Source organism: Dama dama, chromosome 20 (assembly GCF_033118175.1).
Source record: "Dama dama isolate Ldn47 chromosome 20, ASM3311817v1, whole genome shotgun sequence".
NCBI lineage: Eukaryota > Metazoa > Chordata > Mammalia > Artiodactyla > Cervidae > Dama > Dama dama.
The window spans coordinates 30,608,822-30,631,620 of NC_083700.1; the positions used below are offsets into that span (position 1 = coordinate 30,608,822).

General features: G+C 37.0%; 1 protein-coding gene across 2 annotated transcripts in view; it reads right to left on the reverse strand.

Annotated features, from left to right (window-relative positions):
* The window catches only part of MAGI3 (membrane associated guanylate kinase, WW and PDZ domain containing 3), a 244,578-nt gene that overhangs the window by 74,501 nt on the left and 147,278 nt on the right, over nucleotides 1–22,799 (reverse strand). For both annotated transcript variants that reach the window (XM_061121116.1, XM_061121115.1), the window contains exons 3-4: nucleotides 15,099–15,218; nucleotides 6,481–6,690 (exon numbers count right to left, since the gene is read on the reverse strand). In XM_061121116.1, the coding sequence (XP_060977099.1) occupies nucleotides 6,481–6,690; nucleotides 15,099–15,218 (330 nt within the window). The remainder of the gene's footprint in view (nucleotides 1–6,480; nucleotides 6,691–15,098; nucleotides 15,219–22,799) is intronic.

The following is a 22,799-nucleotide window of genomic DNA, read 5'->3' on the forward strand; positions in this document are numbered from 1 at the left end:
CTGCTATAACTGTTGAAAAAACAAAATATACTGGTTTTTTTTTTTTTTTTTTTTCATTTGCAAGTGACATTAACTCTGCTCAGCACCTCTGAAGCTAGTCTGGGAAAGAAGCAAAAAACAACACTAGAATCAGTTTTGTATACACTAAATATATAAATATTATGTCAATATAATACACAAATAAAGGTATCAATAAGCATTACACTAACAGAAGGAAAAAAATAACAAAACTAAAAAAACAAACAAAAAATTACACTAACAATAATAGCTGTAGCAGCACCTTTACAGTTCATGTGTCAGGCTCTATTTTAACTGCTTTATATACATTAACTCATAATCCTCATAGTAAACCTGTGAATATATATGATCACTACAGCCATTGCAAGATGAAGAAACTAAGGCCCATTAAAGTTAATTTGGGTTACACAGCTAACAAACAGCAAAGCCAGGATTTGAATTTAAACGGCCCACAGCCTTACCTGCTGTAGGTATCAAGCTGCCTTGTGCACATTTAACACAGGCCTTCAAAATAATACTAGTTTTTAAAAGTTAAACTCAATAGACTTCCTGTTGTTGAATTTAATTGTCTGTTGGTGATATTAAAATCCTTTGAGAGTCCCAAAGTTCACAATGTAGGTAAGAATACTAAAATTTTGGTTACTCTCCAGGGAGTTCACAATTTATGTACTTAAAACTTGTTTCTAGAACTTAAAAGGTAATATAACTGTAATAATTCCACACTGCAGGCAATGCCTCAGAATCAGAGATCCTTAGAAGAGGCCCTAGATCTCATTATGTGCCATCCTTATAGTACTTCCACTCCAATCATCCTTTATTCAACCAAGATCTATAAAGCCTTAATCTGACTATTTACTACCTTTCCCTGTTTCTCAGCCCCATCCTTGCCCTCCTTACCCAACTTAAACTGATGATCTACCATTATAACTGCTCCCTTTAAAAAAAAACTCCTGAGGCCTTTTGCCCTACCTTACTTTTATCATATTGCTTGACTTAACTATAATTCTATTTAAATTTTACTCTCCACCTACTTTTCACCAGTATATGTAGCTGAACACAGGTGATACTAACTAGTTCACTTTTAACTCATGATTACTAACTTCAAGAGGGCATTTAATGATGTGTGACAACCATAGGACATTTCTTTAGTCCATTCACTCTGACTCTCCTAGATAACTTTCATATCTTCTTTCTTAAATCTTCTGCCTTATCCCAAATTTCATTTGGTGACCCTGTTTCCTATTTCACTGAGAAAATACAAGAGGAAGAGAACTTCTACAAATTCTCACCATCATATATATCTACATAGTAACTGTGCCCATTTTACTTTAACTTCTGTTACTATGAAAGAACTCTGTGCTTCTAGCAGATATCCTCATCCCCTCTTGCCTACAGCAGTTCATTCTCCCTCTCTCATATACCACCAATCTTTCTTATCTAGTAGACCATATTCATCCACATAAAAACAAGGTATTTCTCCATTCTATGAAAGGAAATTAAACAATTCTTTCCCTGCTTCCCAGCAACCCCATTCCATTTCTCTCCTTTTTACACCAAAACTCCTTGAAAGTGTTTATACTTGCTACCTCCACTTTCACTCTTTCATTTGCCTCCGGAACTCACTCCAACAAGGCTTTTGATCTCTCGTCAATAAAACTGCTCTTATCAAGATCACCACTTATCTCTACAATGCTATATCCAATGATCAAATCTCAGTGCCCATCTAGCTTGAGCTATCAGTAGCATCTGACATGATGGATCACTCTTTCTTGGAACATTCTCTTCTCCTGGCATCCAGGACGTGACATTCTCCTGGTGTTCCTTCTATCTCACTGGCTCTTCTCAGTCTCCTTGATATCTGTATATTAGAGTGCTTTCTCAGGGTCCAGTCCTTGGACCTTTTCTCTTTCTACACTTACTCTCTTGGTGATCTCCCTCAGTGTTACTGTTATACAAGCTATACGCTAATGGTATATGTAGTCCAAATACGTATTTTCAGACCAGAACACTGACTTTTAAATCCAATTTTAAACAAGACATTTCCATTTGGAAGTCTAATGAACGTTTCAAATTTAAATATCCCGACCACAGCTCCCTTTCCCAGTGCAAACTGACTCCTTTTAAAACCTCTCATCTCAAAAGATGCAACTCCATTCTTTCAAATACTCAAGTCAAAACCCTTGGAGGGGCCTTTTGAGGTAGGAGACAGTGGGCCTCCGGACCAGACACCTGGTGCTGGTCAAGAGAAGTAAAACCACTCCTGAGGTCAAGGAAGACTTCCCTGTCTGCACATGCAAGGAAGCCTTCTTGGGGGCCGAAAAGGGAGGGGGCCCCACCCCATAATAAGTATAGACATGCACCCATAGGCTTCTGTGGTGGGATCCATCTCAGCAAAAATGCATCTTGGGAAGGGTCCATGGACCAGACAGGTGTGAAGAAATAAACAAGTTAATTGGCGAAATAGAAACAAAGATCCGGAAGAACTGCCCTATAAAAGGGATGTAAATCACCTCTTTACAGTGCTCCTCCTCAGCCAGGATGCCCGCATTCCTCGCAAGGGGCGTGCCTCTGCCTAGTTTCTGATTTACTGGGCTCCTCACTCAGGACTCTGATAGCCTTTCTCTCTGGATGTGTATTTCTGCCTTATTTCTGTGTTAAATAAACTGTTTTTCTGTGTGCTCTCACATGCATTGTGCTATGTCTCTAATAATAAACTCTGTACCTGTTTCTACAGGTTTTGCCTCCTTGACACACTCTTGCTTTCCAAGAGGGGCAAGAGCCAAGGGCCTCTTTGCTTCTAGCCTCTAGCCTCTGGTGGTCTAGTGGTGAAGATTCCAAGTTTTCATCCAGGTTACCCAGGTTTAATTCCTGGGCAGGGAACTAAGATCTCTCTTCAGGACCACTCACTGCTCTCCCTCTGAGATTACTTTGACTGCTCTCTCATATCTGATATCCAGTCTGTTGGCAAATGTTACTGACTCAATCCACTTCTTGGAGAAGGCAATGCCAACCCACTCCAGTACTCTTGCCTGGAAAATCCCACGGACAGAGGAGCCTGGTAGGCTGCAGTCCATGGGGTCGCTAAGAGTCGGACACGACTGAGCGTCTTCACTTTCACTTTTCACTTTCATGCACTGGAGAAGGAAATGGCAACCCACTCCAGTGTTCTTGCCTGGAGAATCCCAGGGACCGGGGAGCCTGGTGGGCTGCCGTCTATGGGGTCGCACAGAGTCGGACACGACTGAAGCGACTTAGCAGCAGCAGCAGCAGCAATCCACTTCTTACCTCTCATGCTTTCATTGAGTATAGTGAAAGTCACTCAGTCGTGTCTGACTCTTTGCGACCCCATGGACTGTACAGTCCATGGAATTCTCCAATGGAGTGGGTAGCTATTCCCTTCTCCAGGGGATCTTTTCAACCCAGGGACGAATCCAGGTCTCCTGCATTGCAGGCAGATTCTTTTACCAGCTGAGCTATCAGGGAAGCCCTGAGTGTAAGTTGAGTATAAGCCATCATTTTTCACTTAAGTTACTGCAGTACCCTCCTAACTAACACCCTGGTATATGCCCATGCCTTCCTACTCCCTTTTCTCCACACAGCAGCCAGAATGAGCCTGTTAAGTTAAAACCTGTTTTATCATGGTACTTTTCTACTTAATACCATGATGGTTTCTCATCTCAGAATAAAAAGCAAAATTCTTCCAGTGACCTATAAGATCCTGTATAATACGCATTTCCACCACTCCCACCCCCATCATTATCTAACTGACCTCATGGTTATTATTATAGTCTATTCCCTTTCAGGACTCTGCCCCAACCACATATAATGTATTGTCTACATTGTATCCAACCACGTTGATTTCCTTGCTCTTGTCTGAATAATCCAGGGATGCTCCTACCTCAGGGCATTTGTACAGTATAATTCCCTCTGGCTGGAATGTTCTTCCTCAGGAATATTTTGAGCTCACTCTCACACTTCTTTCAACATCCCCCTCTTGGTGATGTCTTCTCTGATACTCTATCTAAAATTGCAACTTTGGCCACCACTAGTTTTTATCCTTCCCCTCCTCGTCTTTTTCTCTTTAGCACTATCTAACTTACTATATGTTATTCATTTATGTTGGATAATTCTATCTCTCCCACCAAAAGATAAGGTTCAGGAAGGCAGGGGATTTTGTCTGTTCTGTTCACTTTATTTCCAGCTTTTAGAACAATGTCTAGCACTTAGTAGTCTACCAGGTGCTCAACAAATATTTGTTGAATGAATAATCTGAATAAAACATATGATTTATTCTCTATGTAGAGAAAGTGACAAATTAAAAGGTACACAATGTATAAATCAATCTGGAAGGGAGTTACATTCTTGGGATATATATATACTAGAGAAAAATGGAAGCAACTATATGAGCAATAATACTTTTCTGAATACAATTTCAAAAGACTGCATAAAGAAGTTCACTTAATAGCCAATGATTTGAAAATGTTGTTCATATAACACCAACTCTTTGAAAAAATTTTAGCATTATTACATAACATATGTCATCCTATTGGGGTATATTAGCATTCTTATGTTAATTCTCAACAAGATACAAAATAATATACATACTTGTATATACAAATAAACCTCCATCTAGCCTCTCCTGCTTCCCTCCCTTTCTGATCTTTCAAGATAGGAATTCTAGTCCCCCAAAGCAATACAGAAAGCAACTTTAAATAAGTTAACAACTGTGGTTAGTACTTACTCAGAAAAGATCAAGGGCTCTCAGCAATGTGTTGTATTTACTTTTCCTTAAAATAGTCTGAATAGTTTCTGTTACAGAGAAATATATGTGGAAGAGTCCTATGGTACCTACACACAAGAGATAGAATACAAACTTCCTCCCACACCCTCTTGGATATATTTCCTTTAAATATTAATATCAAAGAGGCTGCAACATCTGGTTTAACAACTGTCTTACATGACAAGCATAAACTACGGAGCTCGCAGATAGGTGTACCCCGAAGGGAACTGCAGGGCTCACTGAGAGGCTCTGCATTAGGAAGTTCAAAAAAAAAAAAGAAGGCATTTTTTTTCCTTCAAATTAAGAACATATAACTCCCATTTGGGGACAGAGTCATGGTTTCTAATTCCATGTCTTAAACATTGAAAAATGTCAACAGATGTAAATTTGTGGGAGAGCAAAGTTGACATCAACATCATAAGACTCTAGGATATGATGATTTCCCTTAACAACCCCTAAAGAGTTAGATGTAAATTCACCTAAACATTTTTAGACCTGTTTTCAGCAAAATATATTGCTGTAATTCATTGAGCGTATATGTGACATAACAATGTAAGATGTTATGACCATAAGACAGAACTCGCCCTCTGGAGGGGGACACAAGCAATGAGTGTAATACAAGGATCGATAATAGCAAGTTTTAATACCTGATAAAGGAAAAAATCAGAATGCTTTGGGGAAATGATATGGTAATAGATTCTGCAAATTTGGAGTTATAATCAAATGCTTTCATTTATAGGTGATTGTGAAACTCACTTAGTTGTATCTGAGTCTTTGCTATAGCCTGCCAGGCTCCTCTGTCCATGGAAATCTCCAGGCAAGAATACTGGAGTGGATTACCATTTCCTTCTCTAGGGGATCTTCCTGACCAAAAGATTGAACCCAAGTTTCTGACACTGCAAGTGGATTCTTTACCATCTGAGCCACCATTATATGTTTTTAGCTTCTACTATATGCCAAGCATGGTTTATGGCTTAAGGAGTACAACAATGAACAAAAGAAGCAAAACTTCAACCCTTATGAAGCTTATAGTCTAGAGTTTTGAATGAAATTATTACAATAAATAGCACTGAAATCAGTTCTGCTGTGACTCATGAGAAGTATAAAAATCTTCTAAGGAATCACTATGTTACTTAGGGATACTCAAAAGCAGAAGATTCTCTATCATTAAATTTATATTGGTTTGGCATTTAATGAAAAATATAACAGTCAAATTTGGAAATTTTCTTTGAGTGACTCAGAATTTAAACTCAAAATACTGCTAACAAATGTTTCAGATCACTTTTATCAGCATATTTCTAAATCTTTGTTTTCGTTGAATGCTGTATCTTAAAACATCTATATTTTGCTCAAATTCTGTAAAGTAGGACTTAGGTCAACAAGATTTCCATATTCAAGTATCAGAAATGAATCTCAAATCTTTTAAGCAGCAGGGTAATGGCATATATTAGCACTAATAGTAGTTTATAACTGATTTACCAAAACTGCCACTTGGGGCAACTAACTTCAGCTTACAAAATGGTCAACAGAGATACATGATTTCTAACAAAACTTCAAAAAGAACTTAGAATCCCATCACTTGCTGTTCCTATGCTTTGGGAAAATTTTTACTACTTCCAATTCAGTGTCATATTAAAGTTAACCAGGAGTAACAGCCAGAAGTTGTTCATCTATTTACAAACCTGCATTTCCACTGCCGTTAACAGCTTCCTTGTCTTCGTCTTCTTCCTCTTCAGGAAGGGAGCTGTCCATTCTTTCCATCTTGCTGACAGATGTAGTCCGTTTTCTCTGGGACTCTGCGTCAAATTCATTATCAAAGAGGACCTGATCAACTGGATCTGCCTGGAAAGGGCTGGGCTCTGCTGGAGGCTTGGGAGTTCCATAGAAGTTTCCTGAAGACAAACAACAGCAGCTGAAAGCATTGAATGTTGAATTGAGAGTTAGAACAATATGGCTTACTGTGTCTCTGCCCTCTTATCTTATACTGAAGTTTCTGAACACCCACCATTGGCCAAACGGAGGTGAAAGCACTTTTTCTTGGGAGAGGAGGAGATAGACCAGAAAGAACTAATTTCTCAAGGGCTCATCACCATATGTTACCTAACCTTATCTAACACTTTAAGACTATTTGTACTAAGGCCAGGAAGTTGACTTTACATATGTAGGTTATTTATTCCTACAGGGCTTGCTTTGCACGGGTTTTATATTAGGGCCTAATTTGTGAATTTAAATGCATCAATGCTCTTGTGTAAGACTAATTGGCATAAAAAGTGGGAGAAAAGGAGGAGAAAACTAACTCAAATAATTTTGTTCTGATATGTAACATAATGAGTTATTTCAGTAAAATAAGGAAATACGCAGGCAAAGGATACAGCTAAGCACCTACCAGTCTGTTCTGAAATGTAGGCTGCTTATGTAAACATAATCTCTAAAATATTTTCTGAGTGTTTTAATTATATTGTTTTATCTGACAACTTATTGAACAAATAGAAACTTTATTAGCATAATTCAATATTTGCTTACTCTCAGGAAAGCAAGAAATACTTTAATATGTTGTCTTGAGAATCAGTAATTTTTGCAGTAACAATGAACATTCCAGAATAGAATGAGAACAACTGAATATCTTCTCAGTTTGCAATGTAGTCCCCAGTAGGCAGCCACATATGATAGAAATCGTTCAGTGAGTCTAGCTATGTTAGCAGTTTGTGGCTCCTGCTAGCTCTGACCTTATCATCAACCACTCTGCTGATGTCACAGAAAGATAAACAAGGACAGGGAGTAAAATATTCACGCTCTTCTTTTATTTAAAAAAAAAAAATCTACAAATTCCTTGGCTCCTAAGGAGATGCTTATTCATATAAGGTAAATTAACAGGGTATAAAATGGATTGTTTTTCTGAGATGAAACTAAAGCATAAAAAGTTATTCACCATATCACAGAGGCAAAGTGAAAGTCACTCAGTTGTGTCTGACTCTTTGTGACCCCATGGACTATATAGTCCATGGAATTCTCCAGGCCAAAATACTCGAGTGGGTAGATAGCCTTTCCCTTCTCCAGGGATCTTCCCAACCCAGGGATCGAACCAAGGTCTCCCACATTGCAGGCAGATTCTTTACCATCTGAGCCACAAGCGAAGCCTAAGAATACCGGAGTGGGTAGCCTATCGCTTCTCCAGCAGATCTTCCCAACCCAGGAATCAAACTGGGGTCTCCTGCATTGCAGGCAGATTCTTTACCAGCTGAGCTACCAAGGAACCACAGAGGCAAATCAACAAAGAAAGTTTACCTTGTCATGCATGCTTTGAGGGGGAAAGTGTTAAGTAACTTCTTTGGAAATTTGACTTTGTGTATGAATTGTCATTAAGATGCTCAAGACAAAACAATGAAATCAAACTAACAATACTTCTCAACCACATCTTCCCTCTCTCCACTCAACTACTCCTTGGCTTCCAAATCTAGGTTTGAAATGGAGTTAATCCTATCATGCAAAGTACACAAAGAGTAATAGTAAAACAGACTAAAGTGAAAGTGAAAGTGAAGTCGCTCTTTGCGACCCCATGGACTGTAGCTCACCAGGCTCCTCCATCCATGGGATTTTCCAGGCAAGAGTACTGGAATGGGTTGCCATCTAAGGAACTCTGTAAACTTTTGGCCCATAAGTAAAGCAAGGAAAAATGAAAAAAGCCAGTTCACACTTCTCTGGGACAGAAGGTACAGAAACGCTTCAAACAGAGGTTTGGTTGGGGAATAGGATGCCCTAAGATCTCATTTTCCCCTTCATTATGTCCAACAGTCACACTACCAAGGAATCTGGATGTACCATGAGAAAGTTGAAAGTCCATTTTTTCCCCCCACTTTTCTAAGGATGGTAGTTTTACAGGAAATATTAAAACAAATTTTTACTGCATATTGTTAGTAATTCTTATCTAAGTTTTTTCTAGAATGAAAACTATGAAAAAATTCAGGATATGGTTGCTATAACCATAATCACTGACAAGAATTTATAACTTCATGATAAATTCTGGCAGTTGCCTTATTTTAAAAAATTATTGGCTTAGATGGTCAGGAAGATCCCCTGGAGAAGGAAATGGCTACCCACTCCAGTATTCTTGCCTGGAAAATTCCAAGGACTGAGCAACTTCACTTTCACTAGATGAGAAAAAGAAAGCTAACACTGCTTATAAGTAAATTAGATCTATTTTTCTTGAGTTGTTGGTAAATACTAAGATGTCAGATACTGAAAGGTATAGGATTATGAAGTTTGTGAACCCCAAAGACAGTTATTCACAAAAAAGCTTTTCATCTTTTTGAAGCTACTTTGGAACTTTTTCTTTTTTCTCTTTTTTTCTTTTCTGAAGTGTTTTCATTTTTACAATAGACCAACCATTAAATATTTTAAACCCATATAAAATCATGGACAACAATGTTAGACTAGTTAGAAATTTATTTACACATACCCAGATACTAATTTGGTGCCAGATTCCTTTCAGGTCTTCCCTTTTCCCTTCCTTAATGATGTACATATTCAGTCATATATAATTCAAGTCCTAATTTCCTGTCTGTCCTTCCCATTCTCTCCCTGAGTTATCCAAGTGTTGGTATATGTCATTTCCTGGCATGTTATATACATCTGGGACACATGTATATGCATATATAACATATAAATGTGCTTAGTCACTCAGTCGTGTCCAGCTCTTTGTGACACCATGGACTGTAGCCTGCCAGGTTCCTCTGTCAATGGGATTCTCCAGGCAAGAATACTGGAGTGGGTTGCCATGCCCTCCTCCAGGGGATCGTCCCAAAACAGGGGTCGAATCCAGGGCTCCTGCATTGTGGGCAGATTCTTTACCATCTGAGCCACAAGGGAAGCATAACATATTAATACTACTGTTTTAACAAAAGCTTCATGAGTGTTTATAACAAATCATATCTTTTTTCTAAACAGTATGCTGTCCATATCCTTTTGTAACATTATTTTTATACAACTGTATTTCTAAGACTTATTCCTATAGATACATGTAGATTCTAATCATCTATTATATAACATTCCATTTTTATAAATAAATTAAAATAAACTATTAATTCCTTTAATAAAAGTCACTTTCATTCCCTTATTGTTTCAAATAATGCTATGACTATTCTATGAAGACCTACAAGACCTTCTAGAACTAACACCAAAAAAGATGTCCTTTTCATCACAGGGGACTAGAATGCAAAAGTGGGAAGTCAAGAGATACCTGGAGTAACAGGCAAATTTGCCCTTGGAGTACAAAATGAAGCAGGGCAAAGGCTAACAGAGTTTTTCCAAGAGAATGCACTAGTCATAGCAAACACCCTCTTCCAACACAAGAGAAGACTCTACACATGGACATCACCAGATGGCCAATACCGAAATCAGATTGATTATATTCTTTGCAGCCAAAGATGGAGAAGCTCTATACAGTCAGCAAAAACAAGACTAGGAGCTGACTGTGGCTCAGATCATGAACTGCTTACTGCAAAAATCAGACTTATTGAAGAAAGTAAGGAAACCCACTAGACCACTCAGGTATGACCTAAATCAAAACCCTTACAATTATACAGTGGAACTGACAAATAGATTCAAGGGATTAGATCTGATAGAACTATGGACAGAGGTTCATGACTTTGTACAAAAGGGATGATCAAGATAATCCCCAAGAAAAAGAAATGCAAAAAGGCAAAATGGTTGTCTGAGGAAGCCTTACAAATAGCTGAGAAAAGAAGAGAAGCTAAAGGCAAAGGAGAAAAGGAAAGATATACTAATCTGACTGCAGAGTTTCAAAGAATAGCAAGAAGAGATAAGAAAGCCTTCCTCAGATCAATGCAAAGAAATAGAGGAAAACAATAGAATGAGAAAGAGTAGAGATGTCTTCAAGAAAATCAGAGATACAAAGGGAACATTTCATACAAAGATGGGCACAATAAAGGACTGAAATGGTATGGACCTAACAGAAACAGAAGATATTAAGAAAAGGTGGCAAGAATACACAGAAGAACTATACAAAAAAGATCTTCATGACCCAGATAACCATGAGGGTGTGATAACTCACCTAGAGACAGACATCCTGGAGTATGAAGTCAAGTGGGCTTTTGGAAACATCACCACGAACAAAGCTAGTGGAGGTGACGGAATTCTAGCTGAGCTATTTCAAATACTAAAAGACAATGCTGCGAAAGTGCTGCACTCAATATGAGAGCAAATTTGGAAAACTCAGCAGTGGCCTCAGGACTGGAAAAGGTCAGTTTTCAATCCAATCCCAAAGAAAGGCAATCTCAAATAATGCTCAAACTACCGCACAATTGCACTCATCTCATATGCTAGCAAGGTAATGCTCAACATTCTCCAAGTGAGGCTTCAGCAGTACGTGGGCCGAGAACTTCCAAATGTTCAAGCTGGATTCAGAAAAGCCAGGGAAATCACAGATCAAATTGCCAACATCTGTTGGATCATCGAAAAAGCAAGAGTTCCAGAAAAACATCTATGTCTGCTTTACTGACTAGGCTAAAGCCTTTGACTGTGGATCACAACAAGCTGTGGAAAATTCTTAAAGAGATGGGAATACCAGACCACCTTACCTGCCTCCTGAGAAATCTGTATGCAGGTCAAGAAGCAACAGTTAGAACTGGACATGGAACAATGGACTGGCTCCAAATTGAGAAAGGAGTATGTCAAGGATGTATATTATCACCCTGCTTATTAAACTTATATGCAGAGTACCTTATGCAAAATGCCAGGCTGGATGAAGCACAAGCTGGAATCAAGACTGCCCGGAGAAATATCAATAACCTCAGATACTCAGATGATACCATCCTTATGGCAGAAAGCGAAGAGGAACTAAACTGCTTCTTGATGAAAGTGAAAAAGTTGGCTTAAAACTCAACATTCAAAAAACTAAGATCATGGCATCCTGTCCCATCACTTCATGGCAAATAGATGGGGAAACAATGGAAACAGTGACAGACTTTATTTTGGGGGGCTCCAAGATCACTGCTGATGGTGACTGCAGTCATGAAATTAAAAGGCACTTGCTCCTTGGAAGAAAAGCTATGACCAACCTAGATAGCATATTGAAAAGCAGAGACATTACTTTGCCAACAAAGGTTTGTCTAGTCAAAACTATTGTTTTTCAGTGAGTCATGTATGGATGTGAGAGTTGCACTAGAAAGAAAGCTGAGCACCAAAGAATTGATGCTTTGGAAGTGTGGTGTTGGAGAAGACTCTTGAGAGTCCCCTGAACTGCAAGGAGATCAAACCAGTCAATCCTAAAGGAAATCAGTCCTGAATATTCATTGGAAGGACTGATGCTGAGGCTGAAACTCCAATACCGTGGCCACCTGCTGCAAAGAGCTGACTCATTGGAAAAGACCCTGATGCTGGGAAAGACTGAAGGCAGGAGAAGAAAGGGGTGACAGAGAATGAGATGGTTGGATGGCATGTCCGACTCAATGGACATGAGTTTGAACAAGCTCTGGGAGTTGGTGATGGACAGGGAAGCCTGGCTCGCTGCAGTCCATGGGGCACAAAGAGTTGGACACGACTGAGTGACTGAACTGAATTGATAATAACTGTTCAGGTACTTGTCTGCATATCCACATTGACGGGGTTTTTCTAGAGTAGGCAACCACAGAGGGAACTGCTGGGTCAGAGTTAGGTGCACTTTGAATTTACTAGCTATTGCCAAGATGCTTTCCAAAGGGATTGTTATATCATTTTATATCCTCGCCAGTTGTGTATGTGGATTTCCATTTACCACAATTATCAGACTTTAAAATTTCTAACAATCTGATGGGTGTGGAATGGTGGGTAACTTATTTCAATTTGCTTTTCCTCTTAATTGAGCACATAGTAATTAATAATATGGAAAATGCCACTTTGTGATATACCATGTTCTTAACAGAAGAAAACATAGAATACCTTTTTAAGTCATTTAAGAGAATGACTTCTTAAATGAAATTTCAAAGCACCAATCATAAGGAAAACAGTGGTAACTCTGACTGACAAAAGTTAAGGATTTTGATTTAATGAAGAAACACAGAACAAGATTATTAGGTGACAGAATGGGAGAAAATATCAATATCCAATAAGAGATTAGTATCTAATATAAATATTTACAAACGGAAATGTGATTGAGATCTCAGTTTGAAAATAAAATGGACAAAGCAAATGAATAGACAATTTGCAGAAGTTCAAAAAACAAGCATATGAAAAGATGCTCAAACTCTCTGACTACCAGAGAAACTGAAATTAAAGTGAGACACCGCTTCTATAACCATCAGACTGGCAAAATTACAAAGCTGGATGGTGCCAAGTGTTGATAAGGACGTGGAATCATTACAAAAGCCACTACGACTCCCCATGGCACTGCTTGGGGAGTAAAGACTGCAGAGCTACCCCAAAACAACTTCATCATATTAACTATATGTTTACCTTATAACTCAACAATTCTGCTCTTGGATATATATGCCACACACATTCTCACACAGGTTTGTAAGAAGACATGTATGAGGATGCTACAGATTGATCTGTGGTGATGAGGAGTTGGAGGCAAACTGGAAGTCCGTCAATAGGAGAAAGGTTAGGTAATAGATTCACAATATATAGTACTGTGCAATGGTTACAAAACAGTGAATTACGTATATTTACAGTACAGCAATGTAGATGAATCTAAAAAACACAGTAATAAGTGAAAACAGTTTAAAACTAGTAAGATACAGAACATGGTCCAGATGTAAATAATAAATACATATACACAAGACACAATACATATTTTGCAAGATCACATATAAACCAAAACATATATATTAAACACATCAGAATGGTTGACTCTAAGAGGGAGGTGAATGAGAGAAAGCTATTTGCACAAAAATAAAAAATAAACAGCTGTCATTTTCTCTGAGAAATCTCCACTGGCCATCTTATCTAAATTAGACATTCCTATTATTTTCTTTAAAATACCTTGCTTTTGTTTCCTCCATAACATCTCAACTCAGTTATCCTGTTCATGCTGACTGCCTTCCCCACTAAGACACAGGATTTATGAAGGCAGCATCATCTCAGTGCTGCTCAGCACAGGCATCTCTAGTCGCTCTGGCAGTGCTTGGCACGTAGTAGGAGAGAAGGATCAAATAGACAATACCTGAATGAATGAGTCACGGATGCCAATCTCAGAAAGAGTGGCTAGGTCAAACGCAGCAGGCAAGAGGAAATCATTAAAGATTCTGAAGGAAAGAGAAATGACCAGAACTATACTTGACACGGAAGACGAGTATGGTAGCAATGAGCGGGGTGGACTGACGAGAGGGAAGAAATCGGAACATACAAGATCAACCATCATAGCCAGCATGAGTCAGTCCAGAGAGCCTACAAGGAGGTGATGAAAGTATAAAGAAAGGCAGTGTGAACGATGCTACAAGGGAAGAAAAGACTCGATTGGTAACAGACTAGAGGAAACTGCTGAGAAAAAGAAGGAAGTAAGTGAGGACTCCTCTGTCTTGAGCTCTTGCTAAAGCTAAAAAGAGAAATTATGAAGACTTACTCTTTTCGATAGCACAAATGCATATTTGGATATGATGAATTCATGATCAGATACTTATTGAATGCCCTCTCTAGGAACTGAAGATAATATTAAGAAAGACATGACATCTGCTTTCACAGAGCTTGTGAAAAAGGCAATTATAATAGCATGATAAAGCAATGATGGAGAAATACAGGGTGCTATTGGAGTGCACAAGTTTGCCAGTGAAGAACTGTTAGATAAAGAAAAGAAAAGAAAAAAGATTTAACAAAGATTCATTCAAAAGTTGAAATTGATCTTAAATCAGTATTCCCTAGAATCAAGTGAGTAGAGAAAACAGTTATGAAAAGAAAACCAATTTTTCTGTTTTTTTATTTTCCTCTTCAAATCTATACTCTCTTTTCTCCAAGAGAGCCAAAGTATAAATAGATTTTTTTAAAGGGTACAGTATTTTTATTTCCAACCACAAACAGAACTCACAAATGCTTGAGTGAATACAATGAATGTGAATCATTATGAAACACTGCAAACTAACTAGCGTTAATGATTTTAGTATACTGTCTATAATCAACTTTAGAATAACACAGAATGCATTTAATCCCATCTTAACTAGTAAATTACAAATAGCCTAATCAAAAGAAAAACCTCTCAAAGACTAATAGAAAAAACTTTTTTAAAAAGTGGTATTTTACTGATCAAATTCCATTTGAAATATTCCAATCAGACAGTTTTCTGGGCTGCTGTTGTCAATATCTGGGGACATACCATCATACGTTCCACTTTCTAACAATGTTCCGCTCTCCTCCAGTGCTTTGAACTGTTCAACAGAAATGAAATTATAGTCCACCCCTGGTACTTCCCCATCCCTGGGGGCCCTTGTAGTACCTAAGGAGAGAAAAAAAGAAAAAAATAGGTTGTAAAGTGCTTTTAAACTTACAAAATATTGAAAATAATAGGAAATTCAGTTTAAAGAGAACACAAGGGAAACACTATTGAATATACTGTATCTAGAGTGATAAGAGAATTTGAGGCAAATCAACATTCCTAGGTCAGAGTAGGATAATACTACAGGATGAGTAAATATATTTTAATAAAATCTACAGATAGCTGTGAGATTCAAAATTACAAAGATTAAAATGTTAGTGATCAAGAAAGCTTAACTTTCCAAGACTCAACAGTTAATTCTTCTTTTAAACCTTAATTCTCATGCTTAACATTTAAAGGAGAGGTAAATCCACCAAGGAAAGGCTTCAAGTTCATGTAGCTACCTTACATATTTTTTCTTCCTTAGCAGAAATGTAAACTAATGTTCTACTTACTAGAGTTGTAAGACAATAAAAAAAGAGAAACAACTTTTAAAAACTCTTTTATTATAAACTCCACTTAAAAAACCTGAACAAATATTAATCACACAATTATTTTTAGACTCATTAACGAAGGGCTCAGGGCTTAAGGTAGGAATTCACAAAATGTAATTTTATACATATTGCTGCTTAGTCATTATTCTCTTCAAGTAATTTCAAAACATTAAGCAGTAAGCAAATTGCTTAATGAAATTCACTACAGCAACTGAGCACTAAATTTCTATCTATTAAGGAATCAATGCCAAAGTAAAATCTTTTTCGGATCCAAGATATAAATTCAAGTTATGGCAGCACTGCTGTACTTTACTGCATTTCACTGAACAGGAATCAATATTTTTTTAACTGAAATTGGAAATGTCACTTCAAATACTAGAAAATACAAACAAGATATCCAGGTAGTTAGCCTGGAAACAGAGTTAGGATATCGTCCTGCCAAGGATGCCTTCCCAAGCCTATTTCTCTATTTATGCTACCTATTTGTTAACAGCACTCCAAGCCAGAAACCTGAGACAGTAACTTTGGGTTCTTCCTTCTACTCTACACCTAGTCACCAAATCTGGTTGATTCCATCTCCTAAATACCTGTAGGATTTATATACTTGTCTTCATAATCACATCCATTAAATCCATATCAGTATCAATTGGCTGTATTGCTGGTCTCCTGAGCTCAACCCTGTCTTCATCCTAGCTACAGACCTTAACCAAACTGCAATCAGTGACTTTTCTAAAACCATCTGGGCAAAAAACCTCTAAATGGTTCCTATGATCCTTGATATAAAATCCAGGTTCTACCTCTCCAGCTTCTTTCTTGCCTCACCCCTTTCACATTCTAGGCTTTAGCCATAATCAATTTTTTTTTTTTTTCAATTCTTTTAATGTTCCTCGAACTTGCTTATCTCCAAGGCCTTGGCCAAGCCATTCTTTTCCTTGGAAGACTTCCTATTCCCTTTCCCTCTTACCTCAGTTAACTCCTACTCATCCTTCAGCTTCTGACTGAGAAAGCTTCTTTAGAGAACTTTCCCATCTAGTTACGGGAAAATGCAGGAACCTCATCTATTTGGTTCAGAGCAACACCCCAAGTCTCTACACAGTGTAAATCCCATAGCAGGCACTCAATAGACACAGTTGTCAAATAAATTAAGTAAAATTTTATACAAATGTAATCATCACAGGTCCTGGAAATAAGCTATCATATTATAAATTAATTTATGGGAAGCTATTAATTGCTTTTACATTCTATTATATTTTGTAATGTGAAAAAAACCCACAATGATGATGAATGGTAATCATCTCAGAAAATGATGATAAGCAAATGCTCTAAGTAACAAAGACTGTTGCATTTCTTTATCTGTTTTACATCACAGAGGATACAAGATCTCTGAAACATAACTTCCCTTTTTCTTAACATTTTTTTTCATATCAAATTTTTGTTTCTCATATACTGATTAAAACTACATTGTTAGAGTCCCCAAATTAACAGTTTTCAGTTCCACATTAGGTAAAAGTTAATCTTAGACAGTAAATTCAACAATTAAATTTATGATTAGCAGCTGTGATAGATGGAAAACATGGCCACATATTTTACACCTCCTCCTATCAAGAGACAGAGCCTGTTGCCTCACCTCTTGAATCTGAACTGGACTTAGGCTTGCTTTGAATACCTTAGTGTGATGTTCAGGAATCTAAATCTCTGTCTCTGCCTCCTTGGAATGGTCCCACCACCATGTATGGATGTCCAGACAAGACTACTGAATGATGAGCGAGAGTCCCATCCAATAAACAGCACCAAGGCCCCAGATATGAGAGAGGCCAGCTTAGCCCGTCTAATGCCAGCTTCGCTGCCAAGGACCAGCCACATCAGTGGGTCCAGATGAGCTCAGCAAACTCATGAAATCATGAGAAATCATACATGATAGTTATTTTAAGCCATTAAGTTCTAGGGTAGTCTGTTATGCGGCAAAGGCTGATTGAAATATTATCTAAATAAACTCTACTATAAACATAATGACTATATAAAATCCAATTTGAAAGCAAATCATACTAAAGATAATACTATTTTATTTGAAAAAAAAAAAAAAAGCCCTGACCCAAGAGGCAGGAGCAGCTCTGCAGTTTAGTCTAGGATAATTACTAGTGGTAAAATTTTGAGCAAGCACTTAATCCCTCTAGGCTTGGTTCACTTTCTGCAAAGTGGCACTGAGCAAGATGGTGATCATGATTCTTTCCATTAATAAACATAAAATGTGTGATTCTAGCATATATATTTCCAAGACTTACAAAGTAGCTTGAATGTTAATTCTCTTCACAAATGTATTATAAGTTTTCACTTCTTCTCCTTCAAATAATGTACTCTCATACACATAAAAAGTTTTCTACCTTCCCCCACCCAACTCCATTTCCCTCAGCATTCCAGAAAATTTACCTTTCTATTCTCTTGATACTCTCTATAAACTTAATGTAAAGCTTTGTACATCCCCTCCAATCAACATTATATCGCTCCTTTTTACATAAAAATTCCTCCAAGTTTTTCTTACTCAGTGTCCAATTCCTCTCCTCTCATTTTCTCTTGAGCCCATTCCAATCAGATCACTGCCCCAACCGATGCCACTGAGACAATCTGTGCATCAGAAGTCTCCATTTTGCTTAACCCAATGGTCAAGTGTCAGTCCATAACCTGGCAAATCAACAACCTTTGACATAACTGATCACTCCCTCCTTTTTCTGTTTTATTCTGAAATGTACAGAAAAGTACATAAAACATATATATAAAGTTTAGTAGTAATAAGCAATAACAAAGCAAACTCATCCAGATGAAGAAACAAAACATTACTAGGATGCCAAAAGCCCCCTCATATGTCTCCAATCTCAAATCTCTCCCTCCCTCCACCCCCAACGTGACCATCATCTTTACATTTGTGACAATGATTTCTTTTCTTTTTAAAAATGTTTTTAGCAACTAAGTAATGCATTTCTGAGCAACACAGCTTAGTTTTGCCTGCTTTGAAACTTGATGGGATTGGAATCTTACCACATGCATCCTTTTGTGTCCACATCAATACTTATCATGTTTTTAAACTTCTGCCAACTTGTTAAGTATATAAAGGTATCTCAGATTGTATTCAATGTACAACTACTTTAAAAGATTAAACATTCTTTTTTATATATTTACTAGCCATAGAGATTTCTTCTGTTGTAAAGTGGCTGCTCAAGTCTGCCACTTCTCTGTTGGGCTCCCTGTCTTTTTAAAATCATAGTTCTTTACATTCTAGATACTACATTACTTCATCAAATCTAAGTAATCAACAGCTTCTAAAATACACTATTATTTTACCCTAAAAAAAAAAAGCCCTGGCAATTATAATTGAAATATTTCACATATTGCAAGATGCATTCCAATTGTAGAGAGGCTAAAATGTGAAATAATTGTGTCTTAGGACTGCAGTCTTTTGCCAGATATATGTGGTTGCAAATGGGGTGTTTCTGCTACAGAAATATGCTTTGAAATATGCTTTCTTCAAATAGTGCTTTCGCAAAATCACACACCAAAAATAAGAAAAGCTTACAGAGAAAATAGGATAGGGTTGATCTCTCAAACTCTACTGCAACTCAGTAAACAAAGCACTGGTAAAGTCAATAACAATCCCAATGAAAAATATTAATACAATTTAGTAGATGTTATGTTCCTAATAAAAAATACTAGAGTAAATAAAATACTTCATCTTTAAAATTTTCTATGAAAAGGTAGCTTGACAGAAAGGTACAGAGGGTTGAGGATACTGAATAATAAAGACAAGGGAAAAGTTACAACCAGTAACTTTAAGACAAAGTACAAGTTCAAATTGAGAAAAGAGGCCAAATTGAGGTGAACAGGCATCATACACAATAAAACAAAACCAGCATTCAGCTATGTTTATATATTCTGTGTTTACTTGCTGCTACTTGATCATACACAGGATTGGCTAGGGAAAATGAAATAAGAACCAATTCTCAGTTCAGTTGACATCATTCTCCTACCTACTTACCTGCATTATTGAAACAAATGTTGCAAAACAGACAGTATCCTCTCTGTGATTTCCTTTCACCTTTTTTTTTTTTTTTAAATAAACAGTCCTTTGATGATAGAAAATTTTCATTTTAATGTAGTCAAATTTATCAGTTCTTTCCTTTAGAGCTAACGGTTTTGTGTTTTGCTGAAGAAATCCCTTCCAAGGCCATGGAGGTATTCTACACTCTTTTTAAAGAAGCATTACAGCTTTGCCTTTCACACCTAGTACTTTAATGTACTAAAGCTTTTTCTCTTTTTTTTTATTTGATGGGAAGTAGTAGCCCAATTTCCTTTTTTCCCCCAAATGCTTATTCAACAAGATTTATTGAAAAAGTCAGTATTTTCTCCTCTAATCAGCCATGGCACTCCTGTCACAGGAACCCTATACAGAAATGCCCATATAAGACTGAGTGTCTACATCCCATTTACCTACCGACCATTCCTGCACCTTTATCACAGTGCTGTGATTATTATACTGCTGTGATAAATCTTGAGATACAGCAAAAAAAGTTCACTTATCTTATTTTTTCTTCTATTCATAGCCTTTCTATATAAATTCTAGAATCAGACAGGCTAAAAATGCTGAAATTTTTATTGAATTAGATTGAATCTATTAATCAATTTGAGAAGAACTGAAATCTTTACCATATTGAGTCTTTAATCCATGAACAAGAAATCTGTCAAAATATTTAGATCTTCCTTAATGTCCATTAATTTTACCTTATAGAGATCTTTACCCTTTATACTTAGAGATGAATCAGGTATTTCAACTCTTTTTATGCTATTTTTATGTTATTCATGATATTTTTCTACAAATTTTCATTTTTTAATTGTTGATAGTATGAAAGAACAAAATTACGGGAGTTTATTTGATAATAAAAAGTTATCAAATAAAAGTTTATTTGATATTCACTTTACATAATTTATCTATAATAAAATTGACTAATTCTAATGGTATAATTTGCCTATAATATAATTCACTAATTCTAGTGATAGAATTCTATGAACTTTGGGAACCATCACTCCCAAAAGTCTCCTTGTGCCCTTTTGCAGTCTCCCACCCAGGGGCAGCCACTGATCTGTTGTCACTATAGTTCTGCCTTTAATAGATGCTCACGTAAATGAAATCACACATTAATTTGATTTCAGTAGTGGTTTGTGTCTGGCTTCTTCCACTTTGCATAATGCTTTTGAGATTCATCCAGTTTGCTGTTCAATATCCTTTTATTACTGAGGGGTGTGCCAAATCCACTGTATAGATACACCAGAATTTGATTATGCATTCACCGCTGGTGGACATGTAGGTTGCTTCCAGATTTTAGATACTATATAAAAAAGCTGTTGCACATTTACAAGTCTTTCGGTAGATTTATATTTAAATTTATGTTGGGTTAATACCTAAGAGTAGAATTGCTGGGTCATATGACAAGCGTATGCTTGACTTTACAAGAAAAAGTCCAAAGTAGACATACTACTTTGCATTCCCACAAACAATATATAAGAGCTATAGTTGTTTTACATTATTGTTTCCATGTAGATATTCCTTTCTGGAGCTTCCTGACAGATTTACTTTTTCTAAATCCCATGAAAAATGAGTTGAAGGGGAAAGTGAAGCGGAAAAAAAATATTGTTCTACTGTGAGAATTAAAGCTTAATAATTTAACATAGAGATGTTACTGGTTTGAAAGGATCTATTGATATCAATTGAAAGCAAGAGTAGGAAACACTGAAAGCATAATGAAATGTTAAAGCTGACATTTCCAAGGACTAGGACAGAAGCAGAAGGGAGAGCAGCAGTCACAATCTATCCATCAGTCTTACCTGCAGCTCTTCCCATGCTGTGTGATCAGGGCTCTGATGATAACAGTGGGCTGTTCTTGCAAATATAATACTGAAGGCCAGATAAGACCCTAAGTTGGCAGCTTCAACATGATTCTGTGTAATGTTTTTAACATTGGTCAGGGCATCTGAATGTTACCTGAACACTATTCAACAATGTTCTCTGATATTTTCCTCCATTTGATATTTGCTATGAGTTGCAGAGCTTTGTAAATAAGAGAAGTGCAAGAAGTGAATGCTGTTGTAGAATACTTCAGCCTGAAATCAGAAACTAGTCTACAATCTGAAGTAAAAGTAACATAGACTTCAATGGCAAAAACACACAATCAACACAAGAAAACAAGTACTTTCAGCATTAAAAAAGGAAACAAGCTTATATGAATGACCAGTGCAAAATGAAATATTTTTTCCTATGTCTGAATATTTATTACCAAAGATCAAGGCGATCAGATAATGCAACTGATACTTTGTGTGCTTCAAATTTTCATTTCAGGAGTGCAAAATTCAAATATTAAATATGTGTAGTATTATCTTTCAAACTTTCAGATGATTTTTATTTGGCATTTATTTTGTGTTAGTGTTCATTCTTTTAAGACTTTTTTGTTAGCAAATGCCTATATCAGGCTGAGACCATTTAAAAATGTTATCAAAATTTTGTTACATTAATTTTTAATAATGTTAAACCATTTGATTTTATGCTGTGATTTTCTCTCTTTAAGCACTTGGTGCACTCAGGAGAAACCATCCCACACTTCGGTGTTCAGAGCCATTGTTACTGCTCTAATGGTCAAGTGTAGCAGTCATTAGGGTTCGCACGGTGCTTGGCTCAGCTGATTCGTCACAATCAGCCACAGGTTACACTGAGATTAAATGATGATATCACTTGTCACAAATTACCAGCAACCTGCTTCCTGCTGGAAGGAATTTGGCTCTGTGCTCAAGCCCAAGTACACATCCAAAGGCAATCTTAAAATCCCTTCTTGGAGCATCTGTCTCCTGGGACTGCTACCAGTACCAATCCTGTATCAGCCAGGGTCCAAGCAGGAGGAAGAAGCTAGATGGTAACTTGAACAAGGACAACCTAATGTAAAGAATTATTAACTATTTATAAAGAATTAACTAAGGTGGAATAAAAGAGAATTCTGAAGAGTATCATCCTAGAGCTGAACAAGAATACCCAAGTATGGAAAAAACTTGGGAGAAAGAGATGCTCTCAAAG